Below are 22,633 nucleotides of genomic sequence, written 5' to 3' on the forward strand. Positions count from 1 at the left end.
TTGAGATAAAAAAAAATCATATATATATATATATATATATATATATATATATATATATATATATATATATGTATATATATATTTATATTTCTTAGGCATACTATTAGATTAGCATAAGTTGTTTGAAATAGGCAACTTAACTATAATCATTCGAACGTGTCGGTAGAATTGTAATGACCATGCTAGCAATCTTTACAGGACCTCAAAATTGTATTCCTAAAAGCAACAATGTCTCATAAAAATACCCTCTGAAATTGCCAATCTGCCAGCCAACTCTAACTTTAGACTGCCAGGCAGTGTAGGCAAAAAGAAAAAAAACCTGTATGTACCTTGGCACGGCACCCAAAACTATCAAGTTGGCTTTTTGCTTGTTGTTTCCAATAACTGCATTTTTCATATCTCTGTAAAATTAAAAACAGACAATTTAGAGCTCACATGCAATAATAAGGGAATAGGTATGACTGCAAACTATGCTTCCGAAAATAACATAGAAAGTAACCAAATCAGAATTTATTGCAATATACCAAGATATTTTGGAATAAAAAAAAGTTGCTTCCAAAATCAAGTAATAAGAGCGACCGGAGCAGTCAATAGACATACTTACATAACTCCCTGTAGAACCTTTTGTGGATCAGGATCAAACAGTCTGTCCACATAATGGCGACTGCTAGCTGTAACCTCCTAAAACAACATAGATATCACATTTATCGTAAATTCAGCATTCAATACATTCTGGATAATCTATATTATAGTACACATATATGAACTTATGCTTACTGGTGGTTTTTATTTTTGCAGGAAATAAGTATCCAAATTCCCCACCATTAAAAGTATGAACTTTTTTTTTTATTTTTTATAAACCCGTTTTTTTCGGAGGGTTATAGAGTGACGGTTCGGACACAGGAAATATATCTCCCTAAATTGTTCTTCAGTGTTTACAGACATTTCCCGCCTTCAGATTAGGACAAGCATACGGACATATTATGGCCCTGTTTTGTACGGAGCAGTAAGAGAGATGCCATTGCGGTCCATGAGGCTTCTGCCTTTATAAGCATTGCTTATAATGGAGAAAATCTCAGTGTGTAACATATATATTTATTACCGTCAGGCAACGTTTCAGCTCTTTCCTCTAGAGCCTTTATCAAGCTGAAGGAAAGAGCTGAAACGTTGCCGGAGGGTAATAAAGTACCGATTTTTTCACTTTATTCTACGGAGTGCTGCCTATTCTTTGGCTATACCTATATGGGGCAACGGTATGTTCCCCAGGGCTTGCACCCACACGCTGCCTGTGCTGCTGCACTTTGGATTACACACACACACACACACACACATACATACATACATATATAGCTAGCATGTACGACTAGGCCTTTGTGCACGGGCACTTATTTGAAAATCAATACACTGCCCTCTCTGAAGTGATGTGATATCTACATGTGACTGTTTTTTGTTTTTTTTAAAGTGGGGTTGTAATATTACTCACATAGCTCAGCTTGGTTTGTTAGCTCCATGAACATTTACCTCAGCATTACTTCTGCTCAAGGCTACGTACTATAATGAATCAAACCAACGAAACCCCAGGAGCCAATACTCTTAGAAACATGCAACTGACCTAACTATTTTAGTTATTCAATAATGATATTTCTATATAGTCTACAGAAGTATTCGCCAGTCTGTGATGCGCAAGTAGTTGTAAGGCCGTATTCACCCAAACGAGTGTCAAATTGGTCGTGAAAAATTTCTCATGTCAAATTTGCACCCGTGTGGGACACATTTTCACAGATCTCTCATAGACTTGCGTCTATTGAGGGATCTGGAAAAACGGTCCAAAATAGCACATGTCCTATTTTTTCCACAGCCCGTTCCCGCGGTCCGTAACAAAAAAAAACAGCCATCTGAAAAGCCCCATAGACAAGCATTGACTTTAATGCAGCCATGTGACAACTGTTAAAAAAAAATGGCAGATTAAACCGGAACGCGTGAATAAACCTTTAGGGCAAGCTGGGAGTTGTAGTTTCTCAACAACTTGAGAGTCACAAGATGAAAACCAAGCCCTCTCATGTTTCATGTAACAGACAGGAGCGCTTCCTACTAAAGCATAATGCTATAGGAAGTGCTGAAGTCTTGTGGTTACAATATATGGAGTCAAATATGGAAAGAAAACTAGAAGAAGGAACCACAGAAAGAGGTTTGGAAACATGATAACCGTAAACCAATAATGGCGTACAGACATTTTTTTTGCAAAGAAAATAAACCAGACAAGGCCAAATCAATAACCAAAAGAGGAAAATGTAAGCTTTATGATGGGCAAATTCAATTTAAGAATTTCCTAATGAAGAAATGCAGATAATACTGCAACCTTATTGGAAAGCATGAATCCATTTCCTTCTTTCCACATAACGGACGCCATATAATGATATGTCTGTATAAGAGATCAATTTAAAGAAGCACTCTGGCAAAGTTATTTTTGCACATATCACTCTAACTCACCAACAATATTCTAGCAGTGTCATTTGTTTCTTCGTAGCTCAGTTGCCTCTAAACATTATGAACCCTTTTATTATGGTGAGATGTGTCATGTGATCTCACTCTGACCCCCAAAAAGAGATCATGTTCTCATGTGTAGACAGGGGGGGGGGGGGTCCCTCTCCCCTGTGTAGATGAGATGACTTCCTGTGAACTACAGGATTACATTATCACCTATCAAATCGCTCTTGGCAGCTCGGAGACCCCGCACTACCCACCCAGCTTCACCCCCCTTCCCCAATGCATATACTGCTGATGAAGAGGTAACATCTGCCCTATCTAAGGGACCGGGAGTGCAGGGATATAATAGGCGAGTCCATACAATGATTTTACCTGCAGAGTTATAAAACTCCCCTGACTCACACTGCCGGACTATACTATCTGTGAGGGCAGGGGGCAGAGAGTCCAGCGTATCACTAGGAGACGCTGCTCCTCACTACCTCCTGTGTTAAAACGGACAAGATGGAGGCAGGTTGAGCAGTGTGAAGCTGCATCACACAAGAAAACACGAAGACTCTGCAGTCAGGGGACAGAAGTTCTAGAATTTGGAGACAGATTTTGAACTGCCTGCACTTATTTTTCCGCTGCGTTTTTCGCCCGCGGCCATTGAAGCTAATGCAACGACCGTGGGTAAAAATGCAGCAAAAACGCTCAAACTATCGCCGCAGGTTTTTCTGCCTCCCATTGATTTCAATGCAAGGTCAAAGGTGGAAACCGCGGCAAGAAAGAATATGCCGCTTTTCTTAGCTAGTCTTGCTTTTTTTTTTTAAATGAATCAAATACAAAAACCGCAGCAAAAAGCGCTTCAAACGAGCGACGCGTTTTATTTCTGCTTCCCATCGATGTCAATGGAAGGACAAAAGGCGGAAAGAAAGAGCATGTCGCTTTTGTTTTCCGCGATCGGTCAAAAGTGCGGGAAAAACAGTCTCTGCCCCCCATTGAAATTGATCGGCGGTTTTTTGGAGCCTATTCCAAAGCAGTTTCTGCGTCAAAAAACGGTGTGAACTGACCCTTAGATAGGACTGAGAGAAAAGCAAGTGCAGTGTGATGAGGCTCCGCCCCGCTGCCTCTGCAAAGTTAGAAGCATCATGTGAAATCTAGGCTGCAGAGGCACAAGGAACCAAGATGGCAGACAACTAATAATGTTCTAGTTAACTAGAACATTAATACACAAGAGCCTCTACATTATTGAAAAGGATTTTTTTTGTCAAAAGTAAAAACACGCCCAGTTGGTCTTTAAGAAACAAATTAGCATAAATCTAAAATTGCTCATAACTTGCTCAAAAATTATCGTTTTTCAAAATAAAAACCACTGCTGTGATCTACATTACAGCGCCGATCAGACTATGTAGGAGATAGAGCACTTATAATCTGGTGACAGAGCCTCTTTAAAGAGGACCTGTCTAAAAACTTGCAGCCGTCACCTCCCAGATTCTGTCGCTTTTTTCTTTTTAGACCCACCGTCCCGGAGATATTGGCGCCGTTAGTTTTGGTGGCCGATACACAAATGAGGCCTTTGACTGTCAAGTGGGAGGTTACCCCTTGGCAAGTAAGCGGTGGCACTTGACAGTCAAAGGTCTATTTGCATATCAGGCACCATAATGAATGGCACCGATATCTCAGAAACAGTAGAAAACTATGAACTAACACACTACCTGTACCAGGTGTAAAAGGGAAACCATTCACTACTCTTTTTTGGGCTCAAATCCTACTAGCCAGAAAAGATAGATCAGTAACCAGCCTGGCTTGGATTGGCTGATAATTTACACTGGTCTTCTGGCGTACATTATAGTGGAAATCTACGCCAGCTCCTAGCGTAGATTTCATTCTATGGGGTGTAGCATGGTAGAGGCCCGTGATGGGCCCCTATCTTGCCACCTCTCGACTAGACTGCCCCCCCCACCTCTTCCAATGTACAGTTAAGTAAATAAAAAAATCATAATAATACAAATTATGCTCACTGCTCCTGCATCACTCTACTGCTGCTAATACAAGGACCTGACACTGGACACCCACCTTACATGTATATACTTATACTGTCAGCGGTACAGTATATACCTACATATAATCCACACGGGTACAGTATATAACCATATAGTGTGTAATATATATATATATCCAGGGTCTAGCAGCACACTGGTCACAGTAATTGGGTGCAGATCACAGGGATTTGACTATCATCCCCAAACTGGCAAAGAAACACAAAATAGACAGCACATCCAGTAGTAGGTGTTAGAAAAGAAGGAGCTTTATTAGCCCAAATGCAATATTTCGGCTCAATGTCCTAGAGCCTTTCTCAAGCATGATGCTTGAGAAAGACTCTAGGACATTGAGCCGAAACGTTGCATTAGGGCAAATAAAGCTCTTTGGCCCCATGCACACGAACGTGCTTTTGCGGCCGCAATTCCCCCGAAAATCCACGGGAGAATTGCGGCCCCATTAATTTCTATGGGGCCATGCACACGACCGTAGTTTTTACGGTCTGTGCATGGCCTGGGAGCCTGCACCGCAGAAAGAACGGACCTGTCATATTACGGCCGTTTTCTGCGGTCCGGGCTCATTGAAAAGAATGGTCGCGGCCATGTGCATGTCCCGCGATTTGCAAGCGGCTCGCGGCTGACAGTCCGCAGCCGGCCCGACTCGAAAATCACGGCCGTGCACATGGCTACGGTCGTGTGCATGAGGCCTTTCTTTTCGAACACCTACTACTGGATGTGCTGCCTATTTTGGATTTTTTTAATGTGTGTGTGTGTGTATATACTGTACCGGTGTGCATTATAATATAGGTATATACAGATTTGTTGCTATGGGAAACTAAGTCACTCCTGCCTTGCACTAGTTTTGAAACATCACCCCCATAATGCCTAAAACTCCCTATTTATGCATGCAGGCTTTGTTGTGAGTAATAGTAACGTATGTCTGAGTCGACTTTAGTTTTGGCGGATTACCCATATATATCGGCCCAACGGACACCAAATGGACTCTCTCTTGGCCTCTGGTCAAACAAATTGCAACCCAAGGACAAGTTAAGAATGTACGTACATGCTAATCGTAGGGAAAACAAGTCACGTGAATGGGGCCTTATGTGTATTTTACCTCAGGTCTCACTGTTTCTCATATATGCACCACACCATATATACACTGTACATTGTATACTAGTAACGTACTATATATATATATTTTTTTTTCAGTTTACTTAATAAAACTAAGGAAGTTGTGATTCAAACAGAAACTCGTCCATAGTGTTGACAAAAAACTATATTTTATTTTTCAGCAAAATCGCCCAGCCGTAGTTTCATTAACAGGTCTTAATCTTTTAGCTCTTCCCCAGGCGCAGTGGTGCATGCAGGGAAGGGGGGGGGGTGTTCCAGTTGCCCAGAAATCCACCTGTGGCCGGGGCCAAAAGGCACTTACATGCTATTGTACGCAGCTGCATCCGCATCCTTCAGACGTGAATACAATTGACAGCGCTGGCAAGGGAACCAACAGTTCACTTCCATGCGGTTCGCCTATTTTCTTGTGCCATTGTCATTCCACTGGAGCGGAGGAGGAGAGGACGGCGTGGGAACAGGGACAGGTAAATGCTTGTTGAAGCGTGCAGATCTACATGGGCACTGTGGCACTACAGGCGGCAATGCGTGGCACTACCTACGCTGGTTTTTACGCTATGAGAAGTGTTCAGAACATATCCACTACCCTAGCCCATTTTTATTACAAGCGCTAATATAAAGGCTTTGGCTGGTAAATACGTGCAGACCACTACTCGTAGAACAGAAAAGAAAGAGGGTAGTGAGAGTGTTGCAAAACTCAGTTGGTTTAAAAAGTACGCATTTGGAAACCCCGTTTAAAAAAATCCTGCGTTGCCCCTGAGGCCGTAGGTTAGTTTTATTTTTACAAGATGTCCTGTGTAAATGTTGTTGCTGATAATTTAGTAATCTCCAAAATAAGTAAATTTTTTCTGGTCTCTCACGGCAAAGACAAAAAAGTTTTCCATCCTGGCCTGGAGATTTCGGTCGTGGTTTCCTCATACAAAACTATAAATCACTTGACAGTTGTCTGAACTGCACAAAAATATTATCATGTATGACCAGGACTAGTCTTCGTAAAGGTTTATGATAAAAACACAAAAATAAAGTCCGGCAGATCTTCTACAGAAGTATTTGAATCAATTCGCACAGCATTTTTTTGGCCCTGATTTTGACGCAGAAACAAAATCGCCCCGATTGATTTCAATGGGAGGCGGAGGTGTTTTGAAGCGGTATGTAATTTCTTGCCTCAGTTCCGCCTCTGACCTCCCATTGAAGTCAATGGGAGGCAGAAATATCCTTAGGCCCTGTTCACACTGAGTTATTTGCAGGCAGAAAAAGTTTGCTTCACAATTCCTTCAGGAATTTTGAGGAAGATTTTGATCTGCCTGCTCTTTTTTTGCCACGGTTTTCGCTGCATTTTTAACCCGCGGCCGTTGAAGCGAATGTAAGGGCTGCGGGTAAAAAACACTGCGAAAAACGCTCGGAAACAAGCGCCGCAGTATTTTTCTATGTCAATGGGAGGTCAGAGGCAGAACCACGGCAAGAAAAGACATGCCGTTTTTCTTTACCGCAAGCGGCTAAAAGTCGCCTGGGAGAAAAACGCCTCTCCCTCCCATTGAAGTCAATGTGGGGTGATTTCGGCCGTATATTGGCACGGATTCTGACACGGTTTCCGCGTCAAAAAACCTCAGTGTGAACAGGGCCTTACACATCCCTAAGAGCTCTGCAAATAAGCACCAGAATGTTTATGTAAATACTAGAAGAAACAGGAGAAGAGCCGATAAAAACGGATCAACTGTCAGTTAGGGCCTGTTCCGCTATTTATTCCGTCAGAAAACCGGAAACCAGCCGGAATGGTGACGAACGGAAAGCATTAGCGATGTTTCCGTCACCATTGAGATCAATGGTGACTGAAAAGGAAGCTGTGCTGTCAGTTTCACTTTCGGTTGCGGGATTCACCCGACGGAACCCCGGAACAGAAATGAACAGTGATGTGAACAGGCCCTTACACAGCCGCAGCTCCGCTCTATAATGGCGGAGATCAGAGAAACCTCTCATCTCCGCCGCTATTCCCCTGAATGCTGACTGCAGCATTCAGGAGAAAATGAGAAGGGGGGGATGCCCCTGGATCGCATCACAGGGAATCCCTGTGACGCGATCGAGGGCCACACCATATATGGCCAGACAGCCCAGGGTCTATTGAAGGACCCCAGGGCTGTCTTACCATATTTCCTGTTAGGGCATACTTAGGTATGTCCGAACAACTGCCTGTGTACTATACGTACACAGGCTAATGTACTGGCATATATCGGATATATGCCAGTACATTAAAGTTTAAAAATAAAGTAAAAACATAAAGTTATATTAAATTAAATAAAATACACCTTTTTTTTTACAATAAACATTAAAATAAGTCTCAATACATAAAACATACACATATTTGGTATTGGCGCAGCCGTAATAACCTGCACAACAATTTTTTTGCATAGTTTATGATGTGTACGCTGTAAAAAAAATAAAATAAAAACGGCTTTCTTTCACTTATTATTGTGAGGAACGAGGTGTGATGAATTTAACCTCCATGTGCCTCACATTAATAGTAATTAACCCCATCAATTACCTTACACATTAACCCATTATGACTGAGAAACATGATGGGGTTAATTACTATTAATGTGAGGCACGTGGAGGTTAAATTCATCATCACACCACGCGCCTCACATCAGAAAATGGAAGAACTTTTTTTATTACGGTTGGCAAAGTATCGTTTTGGTATCAGAATCGCAATACTGCACAAAGTATCGGTATCGAAGTCCAAATTCTGGTATCGTGACATCCCCAGTTTAGACATTTAGGACATATCCATTAATATGATATAACCTATATATATCCCGAGCATAAATCAATTAACAAGACATATAATAATTATGCACAAATAACCAATGAAATGTCTCAAAAGAAAATACAATTCACAATTGTTAAAAAATAATAAATAGTCTTTATTAGTCCACAATATGGACGAAAAAAACACTACAAATTCATAAAATAATGTATAAAAAACACTTCTTTAAAAACAGCTCAAGTGTCGAGCCATCGAAGTCCTAATCAATAAGTTATCCACATAAATTAAATCAATAGTATCAAGCTGGGATCAAGTATCTAGAATTAGACCCCAACGTGAAAAAACTAGTAAGTGCAACCTGTACTAAATAATCGTGAGTTAGTCACCTCATGACGAAGGGTGCGAAACGCGCGTCGAGGTGTTTCCTCAGGTGTATGATTCATACTGCCATCATGTCTTCCACAGGTAATTGATTATTTATAGAATTATTTGGTACAGTATTTACTAGTGTTCATTACATAGGATCTGTGGTCTTATTCACATTGGGGTCTGATTCTAGAACAGTATTTCATTGGTTATTTATCCATGAATATGAGATCGGTGGTTGTCCGACTCTCGGTACCCCTGCAAGATCCCCTACATTGTTTACCAGGCACAGCACTGAACTTTTTGTAGCGGCTGTGCCTGGCATTACAATTCGCCACAGATTTGTCCTAAACAAGAAAATGGGATGAAGATGTAAAATTAAGCATGGCCACTAATAATAGTATGGAGCTGTGCTGTACAGAGCAATGTACACAATGAAGGGGACACCGTGGCCGCTTAAAAAACCTGATTTGCAGGGGTCATAGGCCATTAATAGTAAGGAACCAGAATGCCACTTTGTTTCAGCCAGAACAAAAGAATAAATAAACATCTTCAAAAAAAAAAACAACTCACATAATGTAGTGAAGTTCTGAAACATGGGAAGGGAGAGGAGAGAAGAGTATTGGGGCTAACTGCAGCCATACCAAGTCTTGGGTGGAATTCTGCTTTAGAAAATATTCTAAAGTTATACTCATGTTAATAAATGATCAAAATTACGGAATAAATAATATACTTTGTTAAAGGGTTTTCCGAGAATCAAAAATTATCACTTAAACACAGGATAGGTGATAATTTTATTTTCGTTGGGACCCCCACAAATCAAGAACGGGGATCCCGAACCCTCAGATCCTCCTCCCTGCACCCCCCTTGAAGTGAGTAGGAACTTGAATGGAGCGATGTTTGAGCATGATCCAAAAACTGCACCAAAAATTGCATCAAAACGGTGTGTGTGATCCCGGCCGTAATCTCTCTTTATTGAGAAAAAATGGAACAATAAAAAGGAGAACGATACAAGGCAGATGTTAATCCAGACAGATGATATGTCTTTGCGTTAATGATTTAAAAAAAAAAAAAAAAAAAAAAAGAAAAGATGCATTATAATATAAAATCCTACTAGTCACAAACCACATTAAGGGTATGTTCACACAGGGCGGATACAATGCGTAAATGTGCACAGCGTATCCGCCCAAACTGTGGTGCAGTTTTTCGTCCCGAATGTCTGCTGTGGAAAACAGAAGCACATTTTTTTTTTATTATAAGGCACATGCCTCTTAATAATTTAGGTGCATTTCTGGATGTCTGTGCGCCACAGAGTAAAATCTGGGGTAGACTTCTGTTATTTATGCCAGTTTCTGGCATAAACTATAGTTAACTGGTTCCCGACCGCTGGCTGTGTATTTACGGCCAGTGGTCAGGGTACTTAAAACCCACGCCATAGACTATTTACGGCGCGGGTTTTAGCTTGCTGCCAGAGTGATCGGGCAGCTGAATGTCGGGTCTCCGGCAGTCAGAGACTGCTGGGGACCCTGAGAAGACAGAAGCAGCTTTCACTGCTTCTATCTTCTCTGATCTTTTCTATACAGCGCTCAATGAATGCTGTGTATATGAATAGAGACCAATGATCATGTGACTGGTCACATGATCGCCGGGATGCTGTTAGTGGCCGACTGCTGCTGGGTTTTACTAGACCCAGCACAGCCCCATTAGTGACAATAGTCACTATGAGAGGGATGATTTCCCCAGTTACAGTGGAAAGAGATGGTGTAAAAGAAAGAAAAAAAAAATATATATATATATATATATATATATATATATATATATATGTCCCCCAAGGTCTTTTCTGACCTTTGAGGGACAGACCATAGTAATAAAAAAAATAAAAAGTAAAGTAAAGTGCAAAAAAATTAATAATAAATACACATAAAATACCCACCCCAAACCCCGCCAATCATTGTCGTAACGCTAGCCCTGACCCAATTACTCTAATATAGACATGTAAATTTCCGGTAGACAATGACGATCACAAATAAAAAAGGTCTATTTTAGGGTAAAACTATGTTGTTACCAAAAAAAAAAAATATAGCTGAAAAGTAAAAAAGCTTATTTTTTTACTATTATTTTCAAACTTTAAGCCTAAACATTCTAAAATAGCAAAAAGGATGTGTATAAAAATGATTAAAAAAAAAGAAACCTGCATTGTCTACGGAAAAAACATCGCAAAAATCACGTCGTTAGCCCAACAAATAAAAAAGTAATAGCCATTTAACTAACGCGTGCCAAAAATGGCTAAACGGTGTCTGGTCCTGAAGGCTCAAAATAGCCCGGTCCTGAACTGGTTAATGTGTTTTTGGCTGTGGGTGGCCCCTCCCTATCCACTAGTCTCCAACCACTTTGAAGAAAGGTGCTGAGTGGGGGAAACAGCACAAGTGCAGAAATTCGAAATTCGCACTCCGGGGTCCCCGTTCTCAGGGTTGGTGGGATCCCAGCGGTCGGACCCCACAGATTTGACATTTATCATCCTGTGGATAGGCGAGAAGTCATATTAAGAAAAAAAAACAACTTTTAATGCCACTTTCACATGGCAGTATTCTGGCCAGTCTTTTCCATCAGTATTTGTAAGTTAAAATCAGGAATGGAAAACAAACAGAAAAAGTATAATGGAAATATTTGCACCCCTTCCAGGGGTTATGGACCGGCTCCTAGTTTTGGCTTCCAAGTACTGATGCAAAATACGGACTAGAATACTGCCGTGGGAAAGAGGTCTAAGGGACAGTCCCAACAAATGTGGGAACATTTTTATAACCTAGAGAACCCATGAGCTTTAAAAGGAGTATTCGAGGCTCCAACATTTTTTAGCTAAATGCTAGATCGGTGGGGGTCCGACCACTTGCCAAATCGGTGGACCCGGGTACCCCCACCGATCTAGCATTTTTCACCTATCCATTGGATTGGTGAAAAATGCTGGCGCCTGGAACACCCCTTTAAGGGTATGTGCACACACACTAATTACGTCCGTAATTGACGGACGTATTTCGGCCGCAAGTCCCGGACCGAACACAGTGCAGGGACAGTTGTCCTGCAGCGAGGCAGGGACTCCTAGCATCGTACATAAGTATGATGCTAGGAGCCCGGCTCCCTGCACTGTGTTCGGTCCGGTACTTGCGGCCGAAATACGTCCGTCAATTACGGACGTAATTAGTGTGTGTGCACATACCCTAAGTATAAAGGTCTTGTTCATAGTGCAGATTTTGAATGCATATTTTAAGACTACACCAGAATTGGATCCAGGCGATCGGACCGATGAGGCCACATGCACACGATACGTACTACCAGTGGATTTGCCGCGCTTATTTTTCGTGTGGTAAATCCGCAGTGTAATACACTACTATCAAAGTAAATTAAATTTTAAGAAATGTCATCTACACGTTGCTGGGTTTTTTTCTGCACGTAAATTGACCTGCACGTATATTAAAATCTGCAGCATGTCAATTTATCTTGTGTTTCCGATTGCAAACTGTATCTGACTAGTCTTAAAAAAATAAAAATGCACCAAAATCCGCAGCATAAACACAATTATTTCCCCATCAAAATGTAAAAACTGCATCACAAAATGAACTATTTGGCCTAGTCACACACGCGTTGAATACGTCTGTGATGGCCGTTAAAACAACGGCCGTCACACGGACGCATGTATTTCAATGTGGGTGTGCGCACGGCTGTTTCAACTGAGCGTGTGAAAGGTCCGTTGAAAAATATATCCTCTCCGATTCTCTTCCGTTTTCACGGATCCCTCCATAGGCTCAAGTCTGGACCCGTCCGAGTTTCCCCACGCTCGTGTGAATCTAGCCTTAGGTGCGGATTTTACCTGCATTTACCTGCTGTTTTGATGCAGATATTCTGCACCAAAATTCCACAACGTGTGCATTTAGCCTAAGGCCCATATATATATTTATTTCTTCTGTTTAGGTTCCATTCCTACTTTTGCTTAAAAAATACATGCAAAATCTGCACTGTGTGAACAAGGACAAAAGGCCTCAGTTACATCACTGCCTAGTTCTTTATCCCATGAGATTAAAAAGATAAAAGTCTACAAGGATAAGTAAGAAGTTTTTCAGCTTAATTTTTTTTATAAGCCAAAACCAGGAGTTAAAGTAAAAAAAATTGCAGTGTGAATAAGGCCTAAGTAGGGATACGAGTTGAAAGTCTATGTGCTGTCACATGCATTCCCATGATGTAGTGACGGGTTCAGAGCGGTGCTTTCTAGAGCTTATTCTTTATTCTGGCATATTAACCCATTGTCTGAAAAATAACAAAGAGCTTTATGGAAATGCAACGATGTACACACACGAGTATAAACACAACGGGGGACATTTGTATTTCTCTATTCCACAGTATTAGATTAGCATTACTTCTAGAGAGGTTTAGGGAATAACATGCAACACCCAATCAAGTTCTTTCCACTCGGATTTAACTTCGTTATGGACTTTACCATCAGTTAGGCCTTGTTCACATCCGAGTTGGAGGCTCCGTCGCAGATCTGGCACAACTGGTGTGTCTAGTGGTTTCATTGCTCTGCTCCTATGACTGAGCACAGCAAAGGCAATACCGAACGCAGATGTTAACATAGTGTATACTACCGTATATTTACCACACGACGGTATCCACTGCTGATTGCCCTGCTACTGAGCGGAGAGATTTTCTGCCAAATGAAATTGCACTTTTTAATTAATTAGGAATAAAATAAAGAAAGATAAAATATAAAAGAAAGTAAGATAAAATTAATTAAAGGGGTTGTCCAGCCACACGCAACCGATGACCTATCCACCGGACCCCGCACCAATCAACTGCTCCGGCTACTGGATGTTCATGCCGGAAACAGATGGCTCCGGTCACGGAATAGCGGCCGAGCTGCATTACTGCTCCAATTCAGGTGAATAGGAGAAGAGTTGCGGTTCTGCAACACAGCCGCTATGCAGTAGACAGAGCCATCTGCTTCCGTCACTGAACATTGCATAACATCCAGCGGCTGGAGGCAGCCTGAACAGCGGATCGGTGCGGGGTCTGGGTGTTGGACCCCCATCGATCATATACTAATGACCTATCCTGTGGATAGGTCATCAGTTTTCCATGCCTGGACAACCCCTTTAACTACCGTATAGATCGGCGTACAAGATGACTTTTTACACCCTTAAAAAAATGTCAAAAGTGTGGGGTCGTCTTATATGCCGGATATTGTCTACATTAGGGATGCACGTTGCAGCCGCACAGCTCAGTATAGTGACACATGTATGTATGGGAGCGCGGCTGCGGCTGTGTAATTCAGCCACAGCCCCGCTCCTGAGTCATGATAAGTTCGCGGGGTCAGGATGATGCAATGCGGCCAGCGCTGCACTAATGAGCGGCGGCACTGGAGACAGAACATGGCGGGCGCGCTACAAAACACCCCCATGTTCTGTCTTCAGTGCCTGAACTGCCGCTCATTAGTGCAGCGCCGGCCGCATCACCTCATGCTGACCGCGCGCGCACTTCCTGCCAGGAGCGGGGCAATGGCTGTATTACACAGCCGCAGCCCCGCTCTATAACGGCGGAGATCAGAGAAACCGCTCATCTCCGCCGTTATTCCCCTGAATGCTGCGATCACAGCTGACTGCAGCATTCAGGGGAAAGTGAGAAGGGGGGATGCCCCTGGATCGCGTCACAGGGAATTCCTGTGACGCGATCGAGGGCCATACCATATATGGGCAGACAGCCCAGGGTCTATTGACGGACCCCAGGGCTGTCTTACCATATTTCATGTTGTTAGGACATACCCAAGTATGTCCTAACAACTGCCTGTGTATTATCCGTCCACAGGTTAATGTACTGGCACATATCTGATATATGTCAGTACATTAAAGTTTAAAAATAAAGTAAAAACAAAGTATTGTTAAATTTTAAAAAAAATACACCTTCACCTTTTTTACAATAAACATTAAAATAAGTCTCAATACATAAAATACACACATTCAGTAATGGCGCGGACAACAATTTTTTTGCATCATTTATGATGTGTACGCTGTAAAAAAATGAAATAAACACGGCTTTCATTCACTTATTAATGTGAGGCGCGAGGTGCGATGAATTTACCCTCCATGTTCCTCACATTAATAGTAATTAACCCCATCATGTACCTCGCACATTAACCCAATATGACTGAGAAACATGATGGGATTAATTACTATTAATGTGAGGCGCGTTCAAAATTCATCACACGTCGCGCCTCACATCAGAAAACGGAAGAATTTTTTTTTTATTACTGTTGGCAAAAGTATCGAAATTGGCATCGAAATCGCAATACTAAACAAAGTATCGGTATCGAAGTCCAAATTCTGGTATCGTGACATCCCTAGTCTACATATTGTCTACACACAGGTTGTGTGTTACCTTGTGAGCCTGCAGTCCGGTACACAGGCTCCCGGGATGCACGGAATCCGCCACGGATCTGAGGGAAGCCGGTATTAGCCGCCAGGGAACATCTCTGTAAGATCCTCTGGCCCGCCCTTTCCTCTCATTCCCTGCCTCTCAGATCTCGCGCGATGAAGCAGCCTATCTGCGCATGCGCGAGTTCAAAGAGACAGAGAGTCCTGGGTCCTGCCGCCGATGGCCATAGTGAAGCGCTCCTGCACGAAATGGTGAGTATATCTTAAATTCTATATTTTAAGGGTAAAAGTTGGGGGTCGTCTTATACGCCCAGTCGTCTTATACGCCGACATATACGGTAATTTTTTTTATTGGAGAAACTCTGTGTTTTTGATGGTTAATAGTATCCAGTGGAGCAAACTGTAGGACTGCATAAAAGTAGTATGAAAATACAGCTGTATACGTCACCATCTTATTTGTAATTGGTATCAGTTGAATCCTGACTAGTCATGTGCATGAGACCTTAACCCTTTAATGACCGGCCCATTTTGGCCCTTAATTATGAAAAAAAAAAAAAAATCATAGGTCGCATTCAAAGAGTCATAACTTTTTTTCGTTTTCCGTCAACATAATCATACGATGGCTTGTTTTTTGCAGGATGAGTTGTATTTTTCATTTTGAGGTACCTATACATTTATTGATTAACTTTTATAAAATTGGGCAGAACAGGAAAAACAAACAAAACCAGCAATTCCACCATAATTTTTTGTTTTAACTTTACGTGGTTCGCATGCGGTGTAAATAACACGTTTCCTTTATTCTATGTGTCAATTATATATATGATTTTTTTTTATATTTTTCTACTTTTGCACAATAAAGACACTAAGGCCTTATTCACACGAGCGTATTTACGCGCGTTAAAACGACAGACGTCACACGGACCTATGCAATTCAATGGGGCCATTCAGTATTTTTCACGCAGCATGTGTCCGCTGCGTGAAACTCACGACATGTCCTATTCTTGTGCGGTTTTTGCGCATCACGCACCCATTGAAGTCAATGGGTGCGTGAAAATCACGGACAGCACACGAACATCATCCGTGTGCTCTCCGTGATTCATACAACAGTTGCTACAGATATTATGAGAAAAATGAAAAACACTACTTTTTTTTGCTGACGTAAAAAACGCGTGACATATGGATGACATACGCCCGTAAAAAACGCAGGCGTGCATCGTACACGGATGTCACACAGAAATGCAAGAAAAACGCTGCGATTTTTACACGTGCCTAAAGGACACATTCGTGTGATTAAGGCCTCAAAGAGAACCTTTCACCAGCCCATACATGTGCAGCTGAGTGCCCCATGTAACAGGCAGGGCTGCGCAAACCTTGTGTCACTTTAAACTATGTCTCTAGCCTCCTCCATTATTTAGATATCGGTGCCATTATATTTGGCGCCCCCTATGTAAATAACCCCCTTAGGGCCTGTTTACAGGTGGCTTCAGTCAGACTGTTCCATCGGAGGAACCCCTCAACGGAAAGGCAAACTTTCTGAACGGATTCTGTTTTTCTGACGGGACCCATAGCGCAGTCGACTGCGGTATTTGCTTCTGTCAAAACTACGGAACCCTTGCATAAAAAAAAAAAAGCCTTAAATAAAGTTTTCTGCTTCAAAAACGGCTGAAAATCAGAGGCTGTTTTCCCTTGAAAACAACTCCGTAATTTTCAGCCGTTTTTAATGGTTCATGTGAACATACCCTGAGGCTGGGTTCCCACAGTGCAGATTTGCCGCAGATTTTGCACGCGTTTTTTTAAGCCAAAACCAGGAACGGAACCTAAACAGAAGAAATATATAAAGAAAAGCATTATAGGTCTGCTCTCCTGGCTCCAATTCTGGTTTTGGCTTTAAAAATGAAGGCAAAATCTTCAGCAAATCTGCGCTGTGGGAACACGGCCTTAAAGGGGTAATCCAGAAAGTGAACGTTTTTTCTTAGGGGGCTGCAAATGAAATAAATAAAATACTTGTGAACGGGACTGCCGCCAGAGCACAAGCGCTGGATTGCAGGGGCAAGGACAGGTAAGTATTGCTTTTTTGTTTTATTTATTTCATTTGCAGCCACTAAGAAAAAAATGTCACAACCTGGATGACCCCTTTAAGGAGTTTTTTTTTGCCGTTGATTTTGATGCGGAAACCACGTCACAGAATCAGCACCAGATAAAAGTCCCAAATCGCCCCCCCCCCCCTCCCTCCATTGCTTTTAGTGGAAGGCAGAGTCATTTTTTTCCCTGGGCGGCTTTTGGCCTCTCGCGGGAAAAAAAAACCACACATAGCACGGCATGCCTGGCTCTGACCTCCATTGAAATCAATGGGAGGCAGAAAAGCAATTGGGGCTTTCCTTTCTGAGCATTTTTCGCAGTGATTTTTACCCGCGGTCCTTGCATTAGCTTCAATTGTTGCGGACGAAAAACGCTGTAAAAAAATGCGGAAAACAAGCAGTTCAAATGCCGATTAGGCCGTGCCAGAACCATTACAATGTATACCAAAACATTATATAAGAGGTCAAAACATCGCATTGTGGAGTGCTCTAGTGGGACTAAAAAAACGCTTACATTTCAAATAAAATTGAAAAAAAAAACCAGTGCGATCGTAACAACCCGAATGATAAAGTTAACATGTTATTTAAACCACATGGTGAACGCCATAAGAAAACCGCAAAATACAACTGTATTGATGTTATTCCATCCCCCTTCCCAAAAAATTTAATAAAAGTTAAACAAAGTCATATGTACCCCCAAAATGGCACCAATAATAATTGCCCCGCAAAAAACAAGCCCACAAATGGTTACATCAATGGAAAAATAAAAATGTTACGGCTCTTTGAATGAGACGATTCAAAAACAAGTAATTTTAGTTTAGAGAGAACCTTTCACCAGCCGATACACGCGCAGCTGTGCGCACCATGTAATAGGCAGGGATGAACAAACCAGGAGTCACTTTAAAGTTTTTTAAACTATGTTTCTAGCCTCCTCCTATATTTAGATATCGGTGCCGTTATATTTGGCGCCCGATATGTAAATAACCCCCTGAACGGTCAATGGGGCGTTTATTTTATTGTAAATGGCAATGACGTCAGAGGGCCGGCCTCCTGGGATGACGCTCCATCTCAGGCGGCTGGTGCTGGGATGAAACCGCTAAGTGCTGCAGTTTTCTGCAGCGGACATTCCGGGGCGAAAAACTGCACCACAGTTTGGTGCGCTTTTTCGCCCAGAATTCCCTGCGGCGGACAGGGCGGATACGCTGCATGCTTTCATCCTGTGTCAACTCGGCCTTAGGGTGGATTTACACACGGCAGATTTTGTTGCAGAAATTTCCGCAACTGAAAATCGGTTCCATTCAACTTAATGGAACTTGCAGAAATCCATGCACCTGCACATTCAGATGAATGGAACTGGTTTTGTCTGCAACAAAATCTGCCACGTGTGACAGCACGCGAAGGGTTATATATGCCAAAAACATACCAATAGGGAATTTAGATTGGAAGCCCCAATGGGGACAGTAAAAAAAAAGTAAAAAAAATACAAAAATGAGGACCTCTGTACAGCGCTGTGCAATATGCTATATAAGTAACTGAAGAATAATAATAATTATAATAATATACGCTGCTTGGGATCCGCATCACATTCCGTCTGCAAAACCGTACTACATTGTGGTGTGTTTGTTCAGGCGGAATTTCTGCTGTGGAAAGCAATGCTGAAAAAAAAAGTTTATACTTACCCCCTCCCTCTCGCATGCAGGCCATGAGTCCGTGTTACTACACTATGAGGCACGGGTTTCGTTTTTTTCCATGTGAATACGAATAGTTTATTGGATGACGAGCGAATGTACAAAAGATAAGAACTGGGGTAGAGCTTCTCCCTGCTTTAGGATATATTCACATGCTGCAGATTTGTTGCAAACATTTCTTTCATACATGTAAATGGGGAAGTTTCTAAAGCAGATACATGGATTTCTGGAAGCCCCAGTCAGATAATGGGAGAGCTGCAAAAAGGTCTGCAACAAATCCACCACGTCTGAGCTTACTTAGAAGTCTATAGAAATCCCAGTGCCGTGCGCCCAATGCACCAAAATATTATCTGCTTATGCCTAACTTTATGCCATCCGTTTTGCAGTTTAGAAAAAGAAATGAAGGCAGTGCTTTTATTTTTTCCTTCATTTCTTTATCTACTGTTGCGCGAATCACGCGCTACACACGGAAGTGCTCCCGTGTGCCGTGCGCGATTTTCACGCACCCATCGACTTCAATGGGTGCGTGATGCGCGAAAAACAGCCAAGTATAGGACATGTCGTGAGTTTTACGCAGCGCACATACACTGCGTGAAAATCACGGACTGTCTGAACGACCCCATTGACTAACATAGGTCCTGCAACACGCGTGGTTTTTACGCGCGTATCACGGACGTTAAATACGCTTGTGTAAAAAAGGCCTAACGTTCATTGAAGGGATGGGAAATTAAAGCAGCAGCACCATAAGCAACAAGTACACGTGCTCTGTCACAGTATGGATACATAGGATCTATAGACACATCAGCCATAACATTAAAACCATAAGGGTATGTTCACACGAGGGCGTCCGTAACGGCTGAAATTACGGGGATGTTTCCGCCTGAAAACATCCCCGTAATTTCAGCCGTCACGGCATGTGCAGGCGCTTGAACGCCGCGTCAATTACGGACGTAATTGGCGCTGCTATTCATTGGAGTCAATGAATAACGGCTCCAATTACGGCCAAAGAAGTGACAGGTCACTTCTTTGACGCAGGCGTCTATTTACGCGCCGTCATTTGACAGCGGCGCGTAAATATACGCCTCATGTGAACAGACAAACGTCTGCCCATTGCTTTCAATGGGCAGATGTTTGTCAACGCTATTGAGGCGCTATTTTCGGACATAATTCGGGGCAAAAACGCCCGATTTACGTCCGTAAATAGGCCGTGTGAACATACCCTAAGGCCTAATATTGTGTAGGTCCCCCTTTGCAGTGTGGAAAAGGGCATTATCCTGCCGAAAGAGCTTCACATTGCCTCCGCCGGCTTGCCTTCTCCCCATAGTGCAACCTGGTCCCATCTCTTTCTCAGGTAAACAACGCGCGCGCGCACCCAGCAGTCCACATGCTTCATCAGACCAGGCCATCTTCTTCCAATACTCCATTGTTCAGTTCTGATGCTCATGTACCCGTTGTAGGCGCTTTAGGCGGTGGACAGGGGTCACTGTGGGCACTCTGACCAGACCTTCTGAACTGCCCCAAACACATGTTGTGACACCTTTCTAGCATAGTCGTCATGAACTTTCTCAGCAATTTGTGCCATAGTAGCTCCTCTGTGGTATTGACTCCTATTGCACATAAATGAGCTTTAGGCGCCCATGACATTGATGCCAGTTCACCGGTTGTCCCTTCTTGGACCACTTTGGTAGGCACTAACCACTGCATTCTGGAAACACCTCACATGACCTGCCATTTTGGAGATGCTCTGACCCAATCGTCTAGCCATCACAATTTGTCCCTTGCAGAGTCGCTCATATTCTTACACTTGTCCATTTTTGCTGCTTCCAACACATCAACGTCAAGATCTGACCGTTCACATGCTGCCTAATACATCACATGCCTTGTCTGGCGCCATTGTCACGAGATAATCAGTGGTATTCTTTTCTATCAGTGGCTTTAATGTTATGGTTAATCAATGTATATAATGTAAAACTCCTTTATCCCAGAAATCCAATAATCCAGAAAGTCTCATAAACCGGCACTTGTTACCAGCACAGATGTGAAACCCGATGTGGAAGACTAAGCAGAGAGAAGCCATTTCGTAATTCTGACAATAGATGTTACAGTAACGTTGTGCACATTTTATTTTGGACTTTCCTTACAAGTGAGTTACGCACACTTTTCCATGACCATCTGATGATGGCACCGAACTGGTTCCACTGGTTTGTCAATTAAAGGGAAATATACATACGTATATATATATATATATTTTACTCCCTAACATACAATGTTTTGTACCTCCAGACCAGATCGGTGGATGGTGACCGCTCATGGCGGAAGTCATTATAAAATTGATGTACATATCAGCACCGTGGATAAAGTAGCACATACGTGGCGCAATCATCACGTGGACAACTTCATATAAGAGAAGACAAATATCAGCCAGTAACCTAGCAACACGGACAGTGTGCCCTCATACACATACCAAACTTTTCCGCTGTATACCAGGTCTCCCTAGGTGGGGGCATCACGAAGCAACAGATAGCATGGAAATAAATCAGGTGACCCAAACGTTAGAAGTCGTGAAAATGATATAAACTCCCTGGTAGTTGTAGTACTGGCAGCTATTCACTATAAAGGGGCTCTATATGAATGCCAGGGTGAGAAGGTGCCAGGTGAGCACGATGCCCTACACTCCCCGCTACTAATGATGATAGTCACTTCACTTGTATAAGCCGGGTGCACAAAGGCCTTTGTACCAAATACGATAAACCTGACCCCCAACCGGCCAGCGCCAAGTACCCACACACTGCATCATATCGGTGCCCACGTTGCCCAGGCTGGGTGCGGCCTGACCCCGTTGACATACTCACAGACAACACGCTCATCCGGAGCGGAGGCTCCAGCACACACGCCATCTTGGTCATCCTGCCTACAGCCGCAGATTCCACACGGATACTTGTATATACGGCAGATCTTGCTGCTAACACGGGAGCATAGTCATATTACGGGATGGCTTAGAAAATAAACAGATTTTTTTTTAGGTTATACTAATCTTATTTTAAAATGATAGAGATGCGTCAGCTGTGTGGAAAGTGCCGACTGGAAACAAGCGCAGGTTTACGTGAAGTGACAGCTGTTGTGTACATCGCCGCCGCGCACATTCTAGACGTGGGATTATTTACACGGCATCATAACCGGGGTGACACGGCGGGAAGCGGATGGGTATATTGAATTACCTCATGCTGTATAGTTACTACCGGGTATGAATGAGTATCGTGGCTGTGTGCAATATACATGAAACGTCTAGACGACTATGTTATCACTTCTTACAGTTGCAGGTTTGGTTTGCGCTGTTAGTAAATAGGACATTCTGGATTTCCATGCACAGATTATCTTCTGCTGTTTTTGCTGCAGTCTTTTACAGATGGGTATTCAAGTGCCCCCTATAAATAGGCATTCGAGACCTAGTTCACAGTTCTGGCGTGTAGAAATAAATACAAATACAATACCACCGAAAGAGGGGGCACAGACACAGAGTAATGTTCAATATAAAGCAACGTTGCTGAACAATATGAAATCTACTGTGTTTGCGTCCCAGGTAATGACCAAGATAACCTTGGTGCATCGATCAACAACAATGAATCCAACAAAGAAAATGATCGACTGAAGCACAACAAATTAATAGCAAAAAATACAAAATTTT

General features: G+C 42.6%; 1 protein-coding gene across 4 annotated transcripts in view; it reads right to left on the bottom strand.

Moving 5' to 3' along the window:
- ARMC8 (armadillo repeat containing 8) overlaps positions 1-21,976 on the bottom strand; it is an 83,820-nt gene extending 61,844 nt beyond the window's left edge. Inside the window, exons 1-3 of one of the 4 annotated variants that reach the window (XM_075829715.1) lie at positions 21,801-21,976; positions 605-681; positions 330-401 (exon numbers count right to left, since the gene is read on the bottom strand). In XM_075829715.1, coding sequence (XP_075685830.1) covers positions 330-401; positions 605-681; positions 21,801-21,854 — 203 coding nt within the window. In that variant the 5' untranslated portion in view covers positions 21,855-21,976. The remainder of the gene's footprint in view (positions 1-329; positions 402-604; positions 682-21,800) is intronic. The other 3 variants (XM_075829716.1, XM_075829717.1, XM_075829719.1) reach the window with 3 other exon arrangements.
- Between the last annotated feature and the right edge of the window lie 657 nt (positions 21,977-22,633).

The sequence above is a fragment of the Rhinoderma darwinii genome, chromosome 6 (assembly GCF_050947455.1).
Source record: "Rhinoderma darwinii isolate aRhiDar2 chromosome 6, aRhiDar2.hap1, whole genome shotgun sequence".
NCBI lineage: Eukaryota > Metazoa > Chordata > Amphibia > Anura > Rhinodermatidae > Rhinoderma > Rhinoderma darwinii.